The 15,436-nt window shown below is 37.0% G+C and overlaps 1 protein-coding gene across 6 annotated transcripts in view; it reads left to right on the forward strand.

The window, feature by feature from the left end:
- The window catches only part of RUFY2 (RUN and FYVE domain containing 2), a 46,926-nt gene that overhangs the window by 20,054 nt on the left and 11,436 nt on the right, over positions 1-15,436 (forward strand). For 4 of the 6 annotated variants that reach the window (XM_069541546.1, XM_060034909.1, XM_060034908.1 and 1 more), the window contains 5 exons: positions 549-716; positions 2,689-2,786; positions 5,213-5,332; positions 13,521-13,650; positions 13,958-14,052. In XM_069541546.1, coding sequence (XP_069397647.1) covers positions 549-716; positions 2,689-2,786; positions 5,213-5,332; positions 13,521-13,650; positions 13,958-14,052 — 611 coding nt within the window. Of the gene's footprint in view, positions 1-548; positions 717-2,688; positions 2,787-3,541; positions 5,127-5,169; positions 5,333-13,520; positions 13,651-13,957; positions 14,053-15,436 lie in introns of those variants that run through there. The other 2 variants (XM_060034911.1, XM_060034910.1) reach the window with 2 other exon arrangements.

Below are 15,436 nucleotides of genomic sequence, written 5' to 3' on the forward strand. Positions count from 1 at the left end.
TAACCTTTCTAAATTATGAAATACTGACAGAAAAATACAAATATGTAGCTTGATGGATTATAACATAAATACCTGTGTAACCAACCCAGGTCAAGAAGAGAGTATTGCCAGCCTTTCCATCCCTTTTGCTTTTTGTCTTTAATGTTAGGATCCTTCTGATGTAAAATTCTTGAAGAGAAGAAATTAAAACTGTTTGTGAAATGGGATTTTTGATTTATCTTTGGCCTTTACTGATATGGACTACTTCATTACTTTGTTTAAGGAAAATTAATACTGAGTTTATGAGGCATAAGAATACATAATTCTCTAGCCATTAAAATAGTGATAATTAATACAATGTGGAAAATGCTTTCATTTAACAAAACGTGCATTTGAAAATGTTTAGAATGTTCTTATAGGGCCTAGTTGATTCCCTATAGTGGGGCTTATAACTCAAAAGGAGTAGTCTGCATAATAAATAGTAACTGTTTTTTGTTGTCATTAATTGTTGTGTATCTGACTTTGACATCCTGAAGCAGTGTGTGAATTGAGGCTGTATTGAATTGCAGGATGTGGAGAATGAGCTCGCGGTACAAGTTAGTATGAAACATGAGATTGAACTTGCCATGAAGTTGTTGGAGAAAGATATCCATGAGAAACAAGATACTCTGATAGGCCTTCGACAACAACTAGAGGAAGTTAAAGCAATTAACATAGAGATGTATCAAAAGTTGCAGGTAAGGAATGTTCTTAAATTCTTGGAACTTCTTGTTATATAAATTGAAAATGAGGGACTTCCCTGGTGGTCTAGTGGTAAAGAATCCACCTTCCAATGCAGGGGATGCGGTTCCATCCCTGGTCGGGGACTAGGTTCCCACATGCAGTGGGGCAGCTAAGCCCTCGCGCCACAAATACTGGACTTAACGCGCCTCAACTAGAGAGCCTGCGTGCCGCAAACTACAGAGCCCATGCGCCCTGGAGCCTGCGCATCACAGCTAGAGAAGAGAAAACCTGTACCCCACAACTAGAGAGAAGCCCATGCGCTGCAACGAAAGATCTCGTGTGCCGCAACGAAAGATCCCGTGTGCCACAACTAAGACCTGATGCAGCCAAAAAATAAATAAATAAAAAATAAATTGAAAATGAATGTTTGTATGAAAGATTCGGTTTTTAAGAGATGAGCGTTTTTATTTTTTTTTTTTGCGGTACGCGGGCCTCCCACTGCTGTGGCCTCTCCCGTTGTGGAGCACAGGCTCTGGACGCGCAGGCTCAGCGGCCATGGCTCACGGGCCCAGCCGCTCCGTGGCATGTGGGATCCTCCCGGACCGGGGCACAAACCTGCGTCCCCCGCACCGGCAGGCGGACCCCCAACCACTGCGCCACCAGGGAAGCCCTATGAGCCCATTTTAATTGTGCCATGTCTGTAGTAAAAACCAGTGACTTCCTAAATGGAAGCTGAAGAAATGTAGCAATGTCAAAGAACAAACAAAAAAATTACCTGAATTTGTTTCTTAATGCTGACAGATTAACAGATGAAGCTTAAATCTTTTGGGAAAATTCAGTCAAAATGTGCAAGACATTTTTGTAAACTTCTTTACACAGTATAGTCCTAAGAGATTTAATTTTGATTGAAATGCTTTACTGTAATTGTTACAAATTTTCTAATAAAGTGACATTGCTGTTAAGTAGACTTGTTGCCAAAAGCCCTTTACAATTTAATTTGAAAAAATAGCATATTTTACACGAGTTTATTCTGTCATCTTCTGAAAATATTGAAGGTTGAGGTTTTTTTTCCTTTATTACTTTTTTTTTTTTTTTTTGACCTTGCTGCACAGCTTGTGGGAGCTTAGTTTCCCGACCAGAACTGAACCAGCACCCTCGGCAGTGAAAGCTCAGAGTCTTAACTACTGGACCACCAGGGAATTCTCCCTTTATTACATTTTAAATGAAGACTAGTTGTAGTAGTACTGCTTTATATCTAGGAGTATTTTATTTTATTTTTAATTTATTTTTTATTGCAGTATAGTTGATTTACAGTGTTGTGTTGATTTCTGCTGTATAGCAAAGTAACTCAGTTATACACACATATACATTCTTTTTTATATTTTTTTCATTATGGTTTATCCCAGGATATTGAACATAGTTCCCTGTGCTATACAGTAGGACCTTGTTGTTTATCCATTCTGTATGTTACATGTTGCATCTACTAACCCCAAACTCCCAGTCTATCCCTCCCCCACTCCCCCTCCCCCTCGGCAGCAACAGGTCTGTTCTCTGTATGTGAGTCTGTTTTTGTCTCGTAGATAGTTTCATTTGTGTCATATTTTATATGCCACATATAAGCGATATAATATGGTATTTCTCTTTCTCTTTCTGACTTACTTCACTTAGTATGATAATCTCTGGTTGCATCCATGTTGCTGCAAATGGCATTCTTTCTTTTTTATGGCTGAGTAGTATTCCATTGTATATATGTACCACATATTCCTTATCCATTCATCTGTTGATGGACATTTAGGTTGTTTCCATGTCTTGGCTATTGTGAATAGTGCTGCTATGAACATAGGGGTGCATCTAGGAGTATTTTAATCAACAAATAAACTCTGCTCATTTCAAAGTAACAATCCCATAGCAAAATGATATACAAAGCTTATAGATATTCAGGTTTAAAAATCAAAACCACTGTAGCTTTTATGTTTTTCTAAATAGGGTTCTGAAGCTGATTTGAAAGAAAAAAATGAAATAATTGCCCGACTAGAAGAAAAAACCAATAAAATTACTGCAGCCATGAGGCAGCTGGAACAAAGGTACAGCATTTCCAGTCTTAGTTTCTTTTTTCCTTTCTTTACCCCCCTTTTCTTTATTCAACTCTGACACCTGCCACAAAGACCATTAGGAAAATTTAGATTAGGAATTTTTTTTAAAGCCCAGCAGAATTTTGCCTTTTTTGTTTTGGTTGTTGCATGGAATCAAGTTGCTTTATATTAGCCTGATTCATTTGAACTTGCCATTTTGTAGATTTTTTAGAAAGGCCTAATATCGGCAGTTTCATTTGGTTCAATGTATTACATAAAACAAATACACAAACAAAAACCTCGAAAAAGTGAAAAACGAACAAAATCCATGGTGGAATTATCCCTGATTGATTTCCATGCATATTGATTGTCATATCCCTTGTCATTCACCATCCCTTTATGTGAAATCAAGCTTTCTGAGTTGGCAGTTTAGTTGTGTTTCTTTGAGCTAGGACCCTCAGCCTAACCCAGGAAATAATTTTGTTTAAATTGAATTGTTTTATATTGGCATTTTTCACTTTTATTGTTGGAAAGTGTAATGTATTTCCATTGACCTGTCATGTTGGTGTCAACATATGTCTTATCATTGCTTTCTTTGAATCTACTTATGAAAAACATAACTATTAATGCTTTATTGACATGAATATTCTTTTATTGACATCCTCTTTCTTCTTTTTTCTTTTTTGTTTTCTTTATCCCCATTTTTACATTTTGGACATCTTTATTACCTTTTTCTGTTTTTGATTTCTGTCCATTCCATTATGAAGTGACAATGATTTGTTAACTCAAACTAGAACAATTGCAATGTCATTGGTGAAATGTGCCAGCAGTGACACTCAGGACCAGTACAAACTGGTCAAAGATATATCTTTCTGAAAACCACTTGTATTCAAACAGACTAAAAGAGAACCAACAATTTTATAATATATTAAATTGAAAAAGAATTTATGCTATTATGTATTGTGAAAGGGTATTAGGAACCCTGTACACTTATTGATCAGCTGCTGTGGTAATACACTGCCATAAAGCAGAGTGGGTGCACTTGGATTTCCAAAAATTCCTCATACCTTGTGCACAAGGGCTTATTTGAGTATTGACCCTTTGAAGGTCAGAATTTTCAAATGCAGTTTTATCTTTTTAGCTACTTTTTGATGGAAAATATAAAAATTGTTTAATAATAAGTTAATCTTTGGTTTCACAATGTGTTGGCACAGACTTTTTTCCCCATTGGCCCACTCTTTGCCTACTAGCTCCTTTACTGATTTTTTACTATGTTTTAAAATAGTTTATAACCCAGATTGGCCATCATCTTATGCTTTAGCTCCTTGATTTTCCAGTTCCCCTTAGCCCTCTTCTGTGATAGCACAACTTCAAGGCCTACCTCACTCTGACTTTTATTTTCATTTCTGTACCCTTAGAGAAAAGCTTGGGTCTCCCATCTCTCCATCTTAATATTTTAAATTTAAATTTAGAGATAACTTGAATGTTACACTTAACTCTCTTTTTTTGGAAGTGGCCTTTATACTTTTGAAATGTGTGAGGGTTGCGCCATTGGCATGGTTTTAAGGAAGAAAAGAAGAGGTAATTTTTTTGGTTAGTTGAATAGAAATTTCTCTTTTGATCCCCTACAAGGACTTAATGTCCCTTGAATACTTGGGAGATGTTTTCTTATAAAAGTAGTGACGTTAAATCTAAGAAATCCTAGATGGCCATAGGAGGCAGGGAGTGGAGCTAAGCACAGGGAGAAGCAATGACTTACAAATAAAAGCAGAAAAAAAGAAATACACATTTTAAGCTAATTTTAAAAATTCAGTGATGAGGAACAAAAATGATCTCTAGAGAATGTTGCCAACTAGTAATAAATTCTTTTGAATCTTAAAACACATATACACACACAAAAAAAACATTGGCATAATTTAGTAAATGTATAAAGATTCTATAGGGAGGACTTGGCTGTTATTTGAAGTAATTGCAGGTCTTTGCTCTTGGCCTTGTAGCACACTTGATTCCTAGCATACACATCCTAGCATAATATATAACAATGTGGCTTCTTCACCTAGTGTAGACATAAGTACTATACTTTCATGGTTTTGTAAAAAGGCAGTAACACACGTATTATACTTTGAAAGTTAACACATTATGCTTTACATAAGTGGTAAAGGCTATATTGCTTTGCATTGTTAATTATGAACAAGAAATAAAGCACATTTGAAGATAGTATTCTGGGTATATTATGTGTTATATTGAAAAAAAAATCACAAAACAATTTCTAGACATTGTGTGGCTCTTTCACGTTTGAGTTTGTGAGTTTTCCCCCAAACTTTGTTTTCATTTAGAAATGTTTCTATTTCCCCATTTTTCTTTTATTTGTCTTCTTCACCCTTTTACACCCTAGTTCTAGCCTCAGTTTTACCCAAAGTTGATTTGAATTACACCAGATTGCAGCAAGCAGAGAAGGCGCAAATGGACACTGAAGATGAGGACAAGAAATATCTACAAGAATGCCAGAGTAAATTCGACAGTCTGCAGAAACAAATCTCCCAAAAGGAGAAACAGCTGTGAGTATATTTGGAAATAAATACTTGTATTAACATAATTTCCCCCTCTTCCCCCCCCCATTTTTTTGCACATAATGGTAGACAACCTATATTTTTATTTATTTAATGATGCTGGCTAGGTTGTGGAGTTCTCCTTCCAAAAAAAAAAGAAAAAAAAACTAGAAAGCATAATTGTGATAAAACTTATGTTTTTGCTCCCTTTATTGTTTATAGAGTACTTTCAACTGTCTTGCTGTCTTCTTGCTCAAGGAGACTTTTATTCTTTTTGCTGTTGTTCAGCATTAATCTGACGGCCATTATGTTTCTAGATACTGAGTATAATAGGCCTTTGTAACTCAAAGGAGCTTACGTTATGAAAGAAATTGATATTTTCTGAAAACATTTTTATTAGTACTTCATATGATAGATCTATATATTACCAGCTACGAAAGATGTCAGTATGTGTCACTGAGTTGAAAAAAGTAAGTTACAGACAGCATGCTAAGTATTATCCCATTTTTTATAAAATTAAAACTGTGTATGTGTGTATTTACATATACATAGAAAAGAGTTTAAAGAATACAGATTCTGGAAAATGGTTATCTCAGGGGAGTGATGGTAAATTGATGGGTATTTTACTTTTTACTTTATAAGCATCAGTATTTTTTCCCCAATAAATATGTACCACTTTGTTATTAAAGAAAACAGCAAAACAACAATAGAAAATAAAGAGTTATATATTGGGTAGGCCAAAAAATTCATTCGTGTTTTTCCATAAGATGTTCCAGAAAACCCCGAACGAACTTTTTGGCCAACCCAATATTATGTTTAACAGATCATTAACAAGATCACATACCATGTATGATGTGTAACTTGCTAAGCTACCTTTAAATCCATTGAGGTGTTTTTAAGTTCTTTTCTATTCTTGATGATTTTCTGTCTAGTAGTTCTATCAGTTATCAAGAGAGTATTTGTTGAACTATCCCAACTATAATTGTGGATATGTATATTTCTACTTTTAGTTCTATCAGTTTTTGCTTCTTGTATTCTGAGTTCTGTTGTTTGGTGCCTACACATTTAGGATTGCTGTGTCTTCTTGGTGAATTGACCTTTTTATCATTATATAATGTGCCTTTTGTCTCTGGTAGTTTTATTTGCTCTGAAGTCCATTTTATCTCATATTAACATAGCCACTCCTGCTTTCTTCTGATTAATGTTTTCATGTAGTAAACAAAAGATTAATGTTTACATTTTCTGTCTTTTTAATTTCAGCCTAATGTGTATCATTATATTTGAAGTAAGTTTCCTATAGTGCATGTTTTTTATCCATTCTGCCAATCTCTCTTTTAAGGATGTATTTAGCCTATTTACATTTAGTATAATTGTTGATATGTTAGAGCTTAAATCTGCTGTTTTGTGTATTTTCATTCCTCTATTCGATTTTTCGTGTCTTCTCATGGGTTACTTGAACATTATTTAGAATTCCCTTTTGATTTATCTATAGTATTTTTTAGTGTATCTCTTTGTATAGATTTTTTAAAGTGTTTACTCTGGACATTGTACCATATATCTGCAACTTTTCACCACTGGTATCAACATTTTACTATATCGAGGGAAGTGTGGAAGCCTTACCTCCACTTAGGTCTTTTTACGTTCTCTTTTTTACAATATAATTTGCTTAAATATTTCCTCTATGTAATATTGAGAACCACATCAGACAATGATATAGTTTCTGCTTCAACCATTAAACTTAATTTAGAAAACTCTCTATTGTTCTTTCTTCATTCCTGATGCTCCAAGTTTCCTTCTTTGTGTATGAAGAACTTCATTTAGCCATTCTTCTAAGGTAGGTCTGTTGGCAACAAATTCCCTTAGTTCTCTTTCATCTGAGAATGTCTTGATTTCACCTTATTTCTGAAGGATATTTTCAGAATATCCTTAAAATTCTGAGTTGACAGTTCTTTTCTTTCAGCATTTGAAAAGTGTTGTGCCACTTTCTTTTGGTCTTCGTAGTTTTTTTTTTTTTTTCTTTTTTTTTTGCGGTACGCAGGCCTCTCACTGTTGTGGCCTCTCCCGTTGCGGAACACAGGCTCTGGATGCACAGGCTCAGCGGCCATGGCTCACGGGCCCAGCTGCTCCACGGCATGTGGGATCTTCCCAGACCGGGGCACGAACCCGTGTCCCCTGCATCGGCAGGCGGACTCTCAACCACTGTGCCACCAGGGAAGCCCTGGTCTTCGTAGTTTCTGATGAAAGGTAGACTGTCATTTGAATCATTGTTCCTGTAGTTACCCTCCAGATTCTTTCTTTGGATTTATCCTTTTTTGCCTTTGGTCAGCTTCTTGGGTCATTAGGCTTATCTTTGCCAAATTTGGAAAAATTTCAGCTATTATTTCTTCAGATATTTTTTTTTCAGTTCCACCTGCTTTCTTCTCTTCTTCTGGGACTTTGATATCATGAATGTTAGGTCTTTTTTTTTTAGTAGTCCCATAGGACCCTGACACTATATATTTTTTTTTCGGTCAGTTTTCTTTCTGTTGTTCAGATCAGGCAATCTCTGTTGTTCTGTTTTGAAATTCATTCATTCTTTCCTCATCATCTTCATTCTCCTATTGAGACCATACAGTGAGATTATTTTATTTTTCAGTTCTAAGATTTCCGTTTGACTCTTCTTCCCTTCCAAAATTTCCTTTCTTCCTTTCAAAACTTCCTATTCATGAATTTGTTTCAAGCATATTCTTTTTTTTTTCAGAGGAGTTAAAATATAAACTGTATTTTAAATGATACCCAAGAGTCTAAGTCACTATCTGGGCAGGAGAGGGAATTTCCAGGTAGAGGAAATGACATTTTGGGAGTTTTTTGTTTTGTTGTTTTAGTTGAACTATAGGTGATTTACAATATTGTGTTAGTTTCAGGGGTACAGCAAAGTGATTCAGTTATATGTACATCTATATATTTTTTCAGATTATTTTCCCTTATAGGTTATTATAGGTAATTACAAAATATTGAGTGTACTTCCCTGTGCTAGGCAGTGGGACCTGTTGGTTATCTATTTTATATATAGTAGTGTGTATATGTTAATCCCAAACTTCCCCCTTTCCCCTCTGGTAACCATAAGTTTGTTTTCTATGTCTGTGGCTCTATTTCTGTTTTGTAAATAAGTTCATTTATCTAATTTTTTTTTAGATTCTACATGTAAGTGATATCATATGATATTTGTCTTTCTCTGTGTGACTTACTTCACTTACTATGATAATCTCTAAGTCCGTCTGTGTTGCTGCAAATGGCATTTTATGGCTGATTGATATTCCATTGTATAAATATAACACATCTGTATTTAGTCATCTGTCGATGAACATTTAGGTTGCTTCCATGTCTTGGCTATTGTAAATAGTGCTGCTGTAAATTGGGGTGCATGTATCTTTTCCAATTACTGTTTTCTGCAGGTATATGCCCAGGAGTGGGATTGCAGGATCATATGGTAGCTCTATTTTTAGGTTTTTTTTTGTTGTTGTTGTTTTTGCGGTACGCGGGCCTCTCACTGTTGTGGCCTCTCCCGTTGCGGAGCACAGGCTCCGGACGCGCAGGCTCAGCGGCCATGGCTCACGGGCCTAGCCACTCCGCGGCATGTGAGATCTTCCCAGACCGGGGCACGAACCCGTGTCCCCTGCATCGGCAGGCGGACTCTCAACCACTGCGCCACCAGGGAAACCCTATTTTTAGTTTTTAAAGGAACCTCCGTACTGTTCTCCGTAGTGGTTTTACCAATTTACATACCCACCAACAGTGTAGGAGGGTTCCTCAAGCATATTCTTAGTTGGTCATGGGAACATTTTTATGGTGGCTGCTTTAAAATTCTTATTAGTTAAATCCAACATCTTGAATTATCTGACATGTTGCCATGTGTTGATTTTTCCTGGAATCTGTTGATTTTTCCTGGGTCTTGGTATGACAGGTATTCTTCAACTGCATTCTGGACATTTTGGGAACTATGTTATGAGACTGCATCTTACTTAAATCTTATGTTTTAGCAGTCCTCTACTGAAACCACACCAGCAGGGGAATGTGGACACTGACTCTTCATACCAAGTGGGGGTAGAAGCCCAGGACCATCCTGGATGGAATGGAGAAGGGTGCCTAACTAGTGGGCAGGGCTTGAAATCTGTGCTTTCCACTCAGTCTCCACTGTGGAGAGGGAGAGTGGTGCCTTGTTACCATCAAGTGGGAGTGGAGTCCATGCTTCCCTCTTGGTCTCTGCTGACACGACCCTGGAGGGGAGTGAGAGAGGTACTTCACTAACCCCAGGCCAGGGTAGAAATCTAGGCTCCCCACTTGGCCTTTGCTGACACTGTGGAGAGGGTGAGAAAAGCCTTGTTACTGATGCATAAGAATAAAGGTCCACGCTCTCCATGTGACTTCCACTAATACCGTAGAGGTGGATGGGGAGAGATACCTCATTACTGCTGGGTGGTGGTAAAAAAGTCCAGGCTCCGCACTTGGCTCTTTCTCTGATACTACAACAGTGGGAATTGGGAGGGATGCCTCATTATTGCCAGGTGAGGGTAGAAACTAGGCTCCCCATTTGGCTTTTGCTGACAGTGGTTGGGGTGGGCATGGTTTTTTCCTCTGGTGTTTTTTTTTTGGAATAGGGCATTTATCGTTGAAAAGGTTTCTATCACGCTAGGCTGCTTCTTCCTAGCTCTTTGGCAGGAGAGAGTAGGCTTTTCTTGGGGCTTTTTTTGTCTGTGCCCATTGCTGTTTGTGGGTTGTGGGCTTCTACATCCAGTCAGAGCTATAAGGAAGGCAAAAAGAAGCCTCAGGGAACTCATCACCATGTTATTCCTTGAATTCTGGCTGGTCTGCTTTCTTCTCTCCCCCTTTCAAGATATTCTTATGTTTGTTTATATATAATGTCTAGGGATTTTAACTGTACTTAGTTGGAGGGATAGGTAGAAATGTGTTTACTCCACCTTGTTCAGAACCGAATTAAGTTCCTTTTAAATCTACCACAAAAATAACATTTTGAGAAATTGGTATATAGAATAAGGCTTTAGGCCAGGGGGTATTACCTTGGTTGGAAACTTACATCATTTGTAAATTGTGAAACTAAAACTCACATGCGCCCCCTGCCCCCCCCCCCAAAAAAAACCCGCCACTTGGCAAACGAACATTTTCTCTTAACTTTAAGACTTTCACAAAAGCACTTTCAGGACTCCCTTGGCAACAGAAATCACAAAGAACATTTAAGTCATCAAGTTTATTAAGGGTGCCAAGGGTTTTGTTGTTTAAGTCCCTGTACCCTGCCAAATGGAAAAATGTGAAAAGTAAGACTGGGACACTTTGCCAGTCAATAGAATACAATCTTGAAACTTCAGTACTCTGTGTTACTGAATGACTTTTCTAGAATTTGACAAAAGGGTAGGTAAGACAAGTCTGATATTAATTCTACAGTGATGCCTCTATTTGATCCCTGCCCAAAGAATGACCCAAATAATGCTCCAGGGACCTGGTCCTTCCCTGTAGGGCTAACCTACTCAATAGGTCTTGGGTACAGCTGTGGAGAGAAGATGTTTGTCCCTGCTGAAACTGTGAAAGTAATTTCATTTCTCATTGGGTGCCATTTTGGTAGAGCATAAACATGTTAACAATTTGGAGATCAAGGGGATCCCTCAGAAAAATTGGAACTGTTTCTGTAGAAATAGGCAGTTGGGACTTTGTCCAGGAAAAACAAATTCCATTTTTTCACCTAAAATGGAAATAACTTTTTTTGGTTTCTGATTATGAAAATATTACATGCTGTTGACCAAATGTAAGAAAATACGGAAAAAAGTGAAGAAAATAAAAATGGGATATACCTTTATTTTTCTGGCTGCGCTTGTGGCATGAGGGAACCTTAGTTCCCAACCAGGGATCAAACCCAAGCCCCCTGTAGTGGAAGTGCGGTGTCCTAACCACTGGACCGCCAGGGAATTCCCTGGATATACCTTTTTCTAGCATTTTGATGAACATTCTTTTTGGGTATGCATAGATATTTTTTGCTTTTTATCAATAGAAAGAGGATCATGCTACATGCTCTTTAGTATCTTGTTTATTGTATTTACTACATTATGGACATTGTATCATATCAGTTACTATAGGTCTACACTATCGTATCTCAGTTAACCTAAAGGAATCATTTAGCCTGAAAAATTGTGCTTTATTGTTTGAATTTGCATATCTTTGATTACTAGTAATAGCCTTTTGTATTTCTTTATTTTGTGAATTGCCAGTTCATAGCCTCTAGTTTTTCCTCTGTGGTGTTCAGCTTTTTAATATTTATTTATATAAGAGCTCTTTATGTTTTTATTGTGGGTTTTTCACATACAATGAAAATGTTTTCTAAGTTTATAGTTTTTTTGTGTGTGTTTTTAAAAAATTAATTTATTTTTGGCTGCATTGGATCTTAGTTGCTGCTCATGGGCTTTCTCTAGTTGTGGCTAGTGGGGGCTACTCCTCTTTGCGGTGCGGGGTCTTCTCATTGCGGTGGCTTCTCTTGTTGCGGAGCACGGGCTATAGGCATGCAGGCTTCAGTAGTTGTGGCTCGTGGGGTCTAGAGCACAGGCTCAGTAGTTGTGGCATACGGGCTTAGTTGCTCCGCAGCATGTGGGATCTTCCCGGACCGGGGCACGAACCCGTGTCCCCTGCATCGACAGGTGGACTCTCAACCACTGCGCCACCAGGGAAGCCCCTATAGTTTGTTTGTTTGTTTATTTATTTATTTATATCTTTTTTTTGCGGTACGCGGGCCTCTCACTGTTGTGGCCTCTCCCGTTGCGGAGCACAGGCTCCAGACGCACAGGCTCAGCGGCCATGGCTCACGGGCCCAGCCGCTCCACGGCCCATGGGATCTTCCTGGACCGGGGCACGAACCCATGTCCCCTGCATCGGCAGGCGGACTCTCAACCACTGTGCCACCAGGGAAGCCCTGTTTTTAAACTTTGTTCATAGTGGTTTTTTTCATTTAGACGTTTTACATTTTTATATAGTTCTATTTTCCCTTTTTTTTTTCCCTTTATGGTTTCTGCCCTTCGTGGTCAACATGTGTTTTGACAATATATTTTAAATAACTTAAAAACAAAATTTTTCCTTTGCTTTTTCTCTCAGTTTTTTCTGATTCTGGATGATGCGGCCACTCAACAATGCACTCACTCTGTACTTTGCTTACTTCAGTGTTAGTAGCATATACCTGTCCCTCTGTATCCCTTTTAAATTTGTGGTGAAATGGTATTTTTCAACAATTTGTAAATTCCATTTTGAGGTATCTTGTCTCTTCAACCTTAATTATAAAATCTAAAATTGCTTCACTGAAAATAATTTGGCTGTAGATGGAAATGCTAACTTTATGAGGAAACAAAAGTAATTATATTAACACAAAAATATAATGTAATACGGTGATATTCTCAATATTATGACATAACATTATAATTTAAAATGTATAGTATTAGGAACTATGGCATTATTAGTATATACCTCACCTGTTACAATTACTTATGAGCAATAATTATTGAAATTATTTTGGGGGGGTTTCCTAAAATGTAAGAATTTGACTACTTTTGTTTTTCCAGCTAGCACCTGTTGTTTGAATGATGAAATAGAGCTTTCAAATGTGAACTGGCATTTTCAGACAGTGTGAATTTTCCTCTAGTGTCTCCCTGGTCTTAGCTCTGTACTGTAATGGGTCAGTTTCCAACAGTAATCTGCAAAGTAGCACTTGGCACCAGGGCTGATTTTTCTGTTTCTGATGTTGAATTGATTTTGTGGTTGCTGTAATCCTTATATCAGAATAATACTTTTCATTAGTTTGTGGTAAAAATTTTCTCATGGCCCAGAACATGGTTCCATTTCTAAGATATAACCAGTCTTTATAGTATGGTGTGCCCTTCCAGGCATTTTCCATGCTTATACAGCATTTATGTATACAGAGTTAATAAATGACAAATTGTCATTTAGCAGGAGGTTTTTGTGATTGACAAATTAACTGAGACTTTGAGATCTGAAAACCCTGTGCTACTGAACTTGTTTTCTAAAAAATATTTGTGAAAGAAACTACCTGAAGAATTGCATTACAAAGGTGAAAGTAATCAACCAAAGAGATGCTGTTAATGAAGAATACATACAACCGTCATGTGAGAAACAACACTGAACTTCTCTGTATTATTTGTCATTCAAGGGTGCAACTGGAAACCGATCTGAAGATTGAGAAGGAATGGAGGCAAACTTTGCAAGAAGATCTTCAAAAGGAGAAAGACACCTTATCTCATCTTAGAAATGAGACCCAACAAATCCTTAGTCTTAAAAAAGTAAATAATGGTGGTAAAACTTAAAAAATTCTATCTTGATGACAGTTAAGTTATTTAAAAAGAGGATCAAATAATAATTTATTTTTATACCAAGGAAACTGAGTATACTGGTCATCTTTAAAAATATCAGTAAGGAGATTAAATGAATGGAAAATAGCTGATAGTTGATAGAGCAGCTTTTTTTTTTTTTTAGAGCAGCTATTTTTTATGAAAAGCTGAAGGATACATTCCTATCCTTTAATTGTATGTATGCAGTGTCTAGTTTGTTTCTTTTAAATTGCATTTTCTGTCTTTTATTGTTTTGAAGGAGTTCCTTCACCTCCAGGATGAAAATCACCAGTTGAAGAAAATATATCACGAACAGGAGCAAGCTCTTCAAGAACTTGGCAACAAACTTAGCGAGTAATTTCTCTTTTTTCCTCCAACTAAGTAGTCATTGACCCTTATTAAGTTATGAGTGTGCCAAACCAAGTAGACAGAAGAGTTTAAATATAAAATAGAAAGATATGAACTATTAAAAACAAAGCCAAACAGCAACTTTAAAGATTAACAAATAAGGGTGTAGATTGGAGAGATTTTTTTAAAAGTTCATTTTAGTAAGTGTTAGCTCTAAACATTTTCCAGTAGATGAAATCTAAGACTCTTGTTTAATTTCTTCCAATCAGAGAATTCAGAAGTTCATTTAATATATTTTTCTCAGAACAAAAGTCAAATTTTCAAAATATATGGAGAGAACTTTTTCAGACTGTTCTGAGAAGGAGCCAGCATTTTGAAAAGTGAATGGTATTTGATGTTGTCTGGAGTTGAGGCTTGACTTCATGCATTGTGGTTGGTTCTGTCACAATGAAGTGTTCCTGGGTTTATATGAAGACAAGAAGGAGAAATGGCGTTCTGTCTTTCTCACATTTTCCTCCTTATTCCACATGGTCTGTGTTTTGGATTAGCTTCATCTTTGTGCCCTGATTGAACATATTGTCAGCTATCTAGGGTAAACTCTGGAGTGTTTAATTTAGTATTGAATGTACCACTGTCACATTAAAAAAAAATAGTGTCATTTTTTTTTTTAATACAAAAAAGTAAAAGAAAGCCACAATGACCCATAAGCCTATCACCTATATAAATCCCTTTGATGTCTTATATGGTTAGAAAATTCAGAGAGCACCAAAAGGGGACTTCCCTGGTGGTCCAGTGGTTAAGACGCTGCGCTTCCACTGCAGGGCACGTGGGTTCCATCCCTGGTCAGGGAATTAAGATCCCTCATGCCATGCGCAGCGCGGCCAAAAAAAGACAAAGAGCACCAAAAGGTATAAAATAAACAGTTGCCTCCCTCCTCCCAAGTATCAATCCCCAAAATTAGCTAACCTCAGAACAAATCCATATATGAGGATTTCATTATATATATGGATATGATTAGCTATATATATATGCCATATATATCTTTTGTAATCATTAAACTGAATAGAAATCATACTGGAATGGAGACTTAATTGCTAAAGTTGGGATTCCATTAGGAAGTCTTGAGAACGATTACCAAGGGCATAGTAAAGAGTAGTTCCTTGGGACTTCCCTGGTAGTCCAGTGGTTAAGATTCTGTGCTTCCAATGCAGGGGACGCCAGTACGATCCCTGGTCAGGGAACTAATATCCCACATGCTGTGAGGCTCAGCCAAGAAAAGAGTAGTTCCCTAAAACCACAAAAGGAAATACCAGCTCTCAAAAAGATAAAGATGTTTTTGTTTCTACAAAGAACAATTTGCATTATGATTTCAATAAGCAAGATTTTTATT

This window comes from Delphinus delphis, chromosome 16 (genome assembly GCF_949987515.2).
Source record: "Delphinus delphis chromosome 16, mDelDel1.2, whole genome shotgun sequence".
Classification (NCBI taxonomy): Eukaryota; Metazoa; Chordata; class Mammalia; order Artiodactyla; family Delphinidae; genus Delphinus; species Delphinus delphis.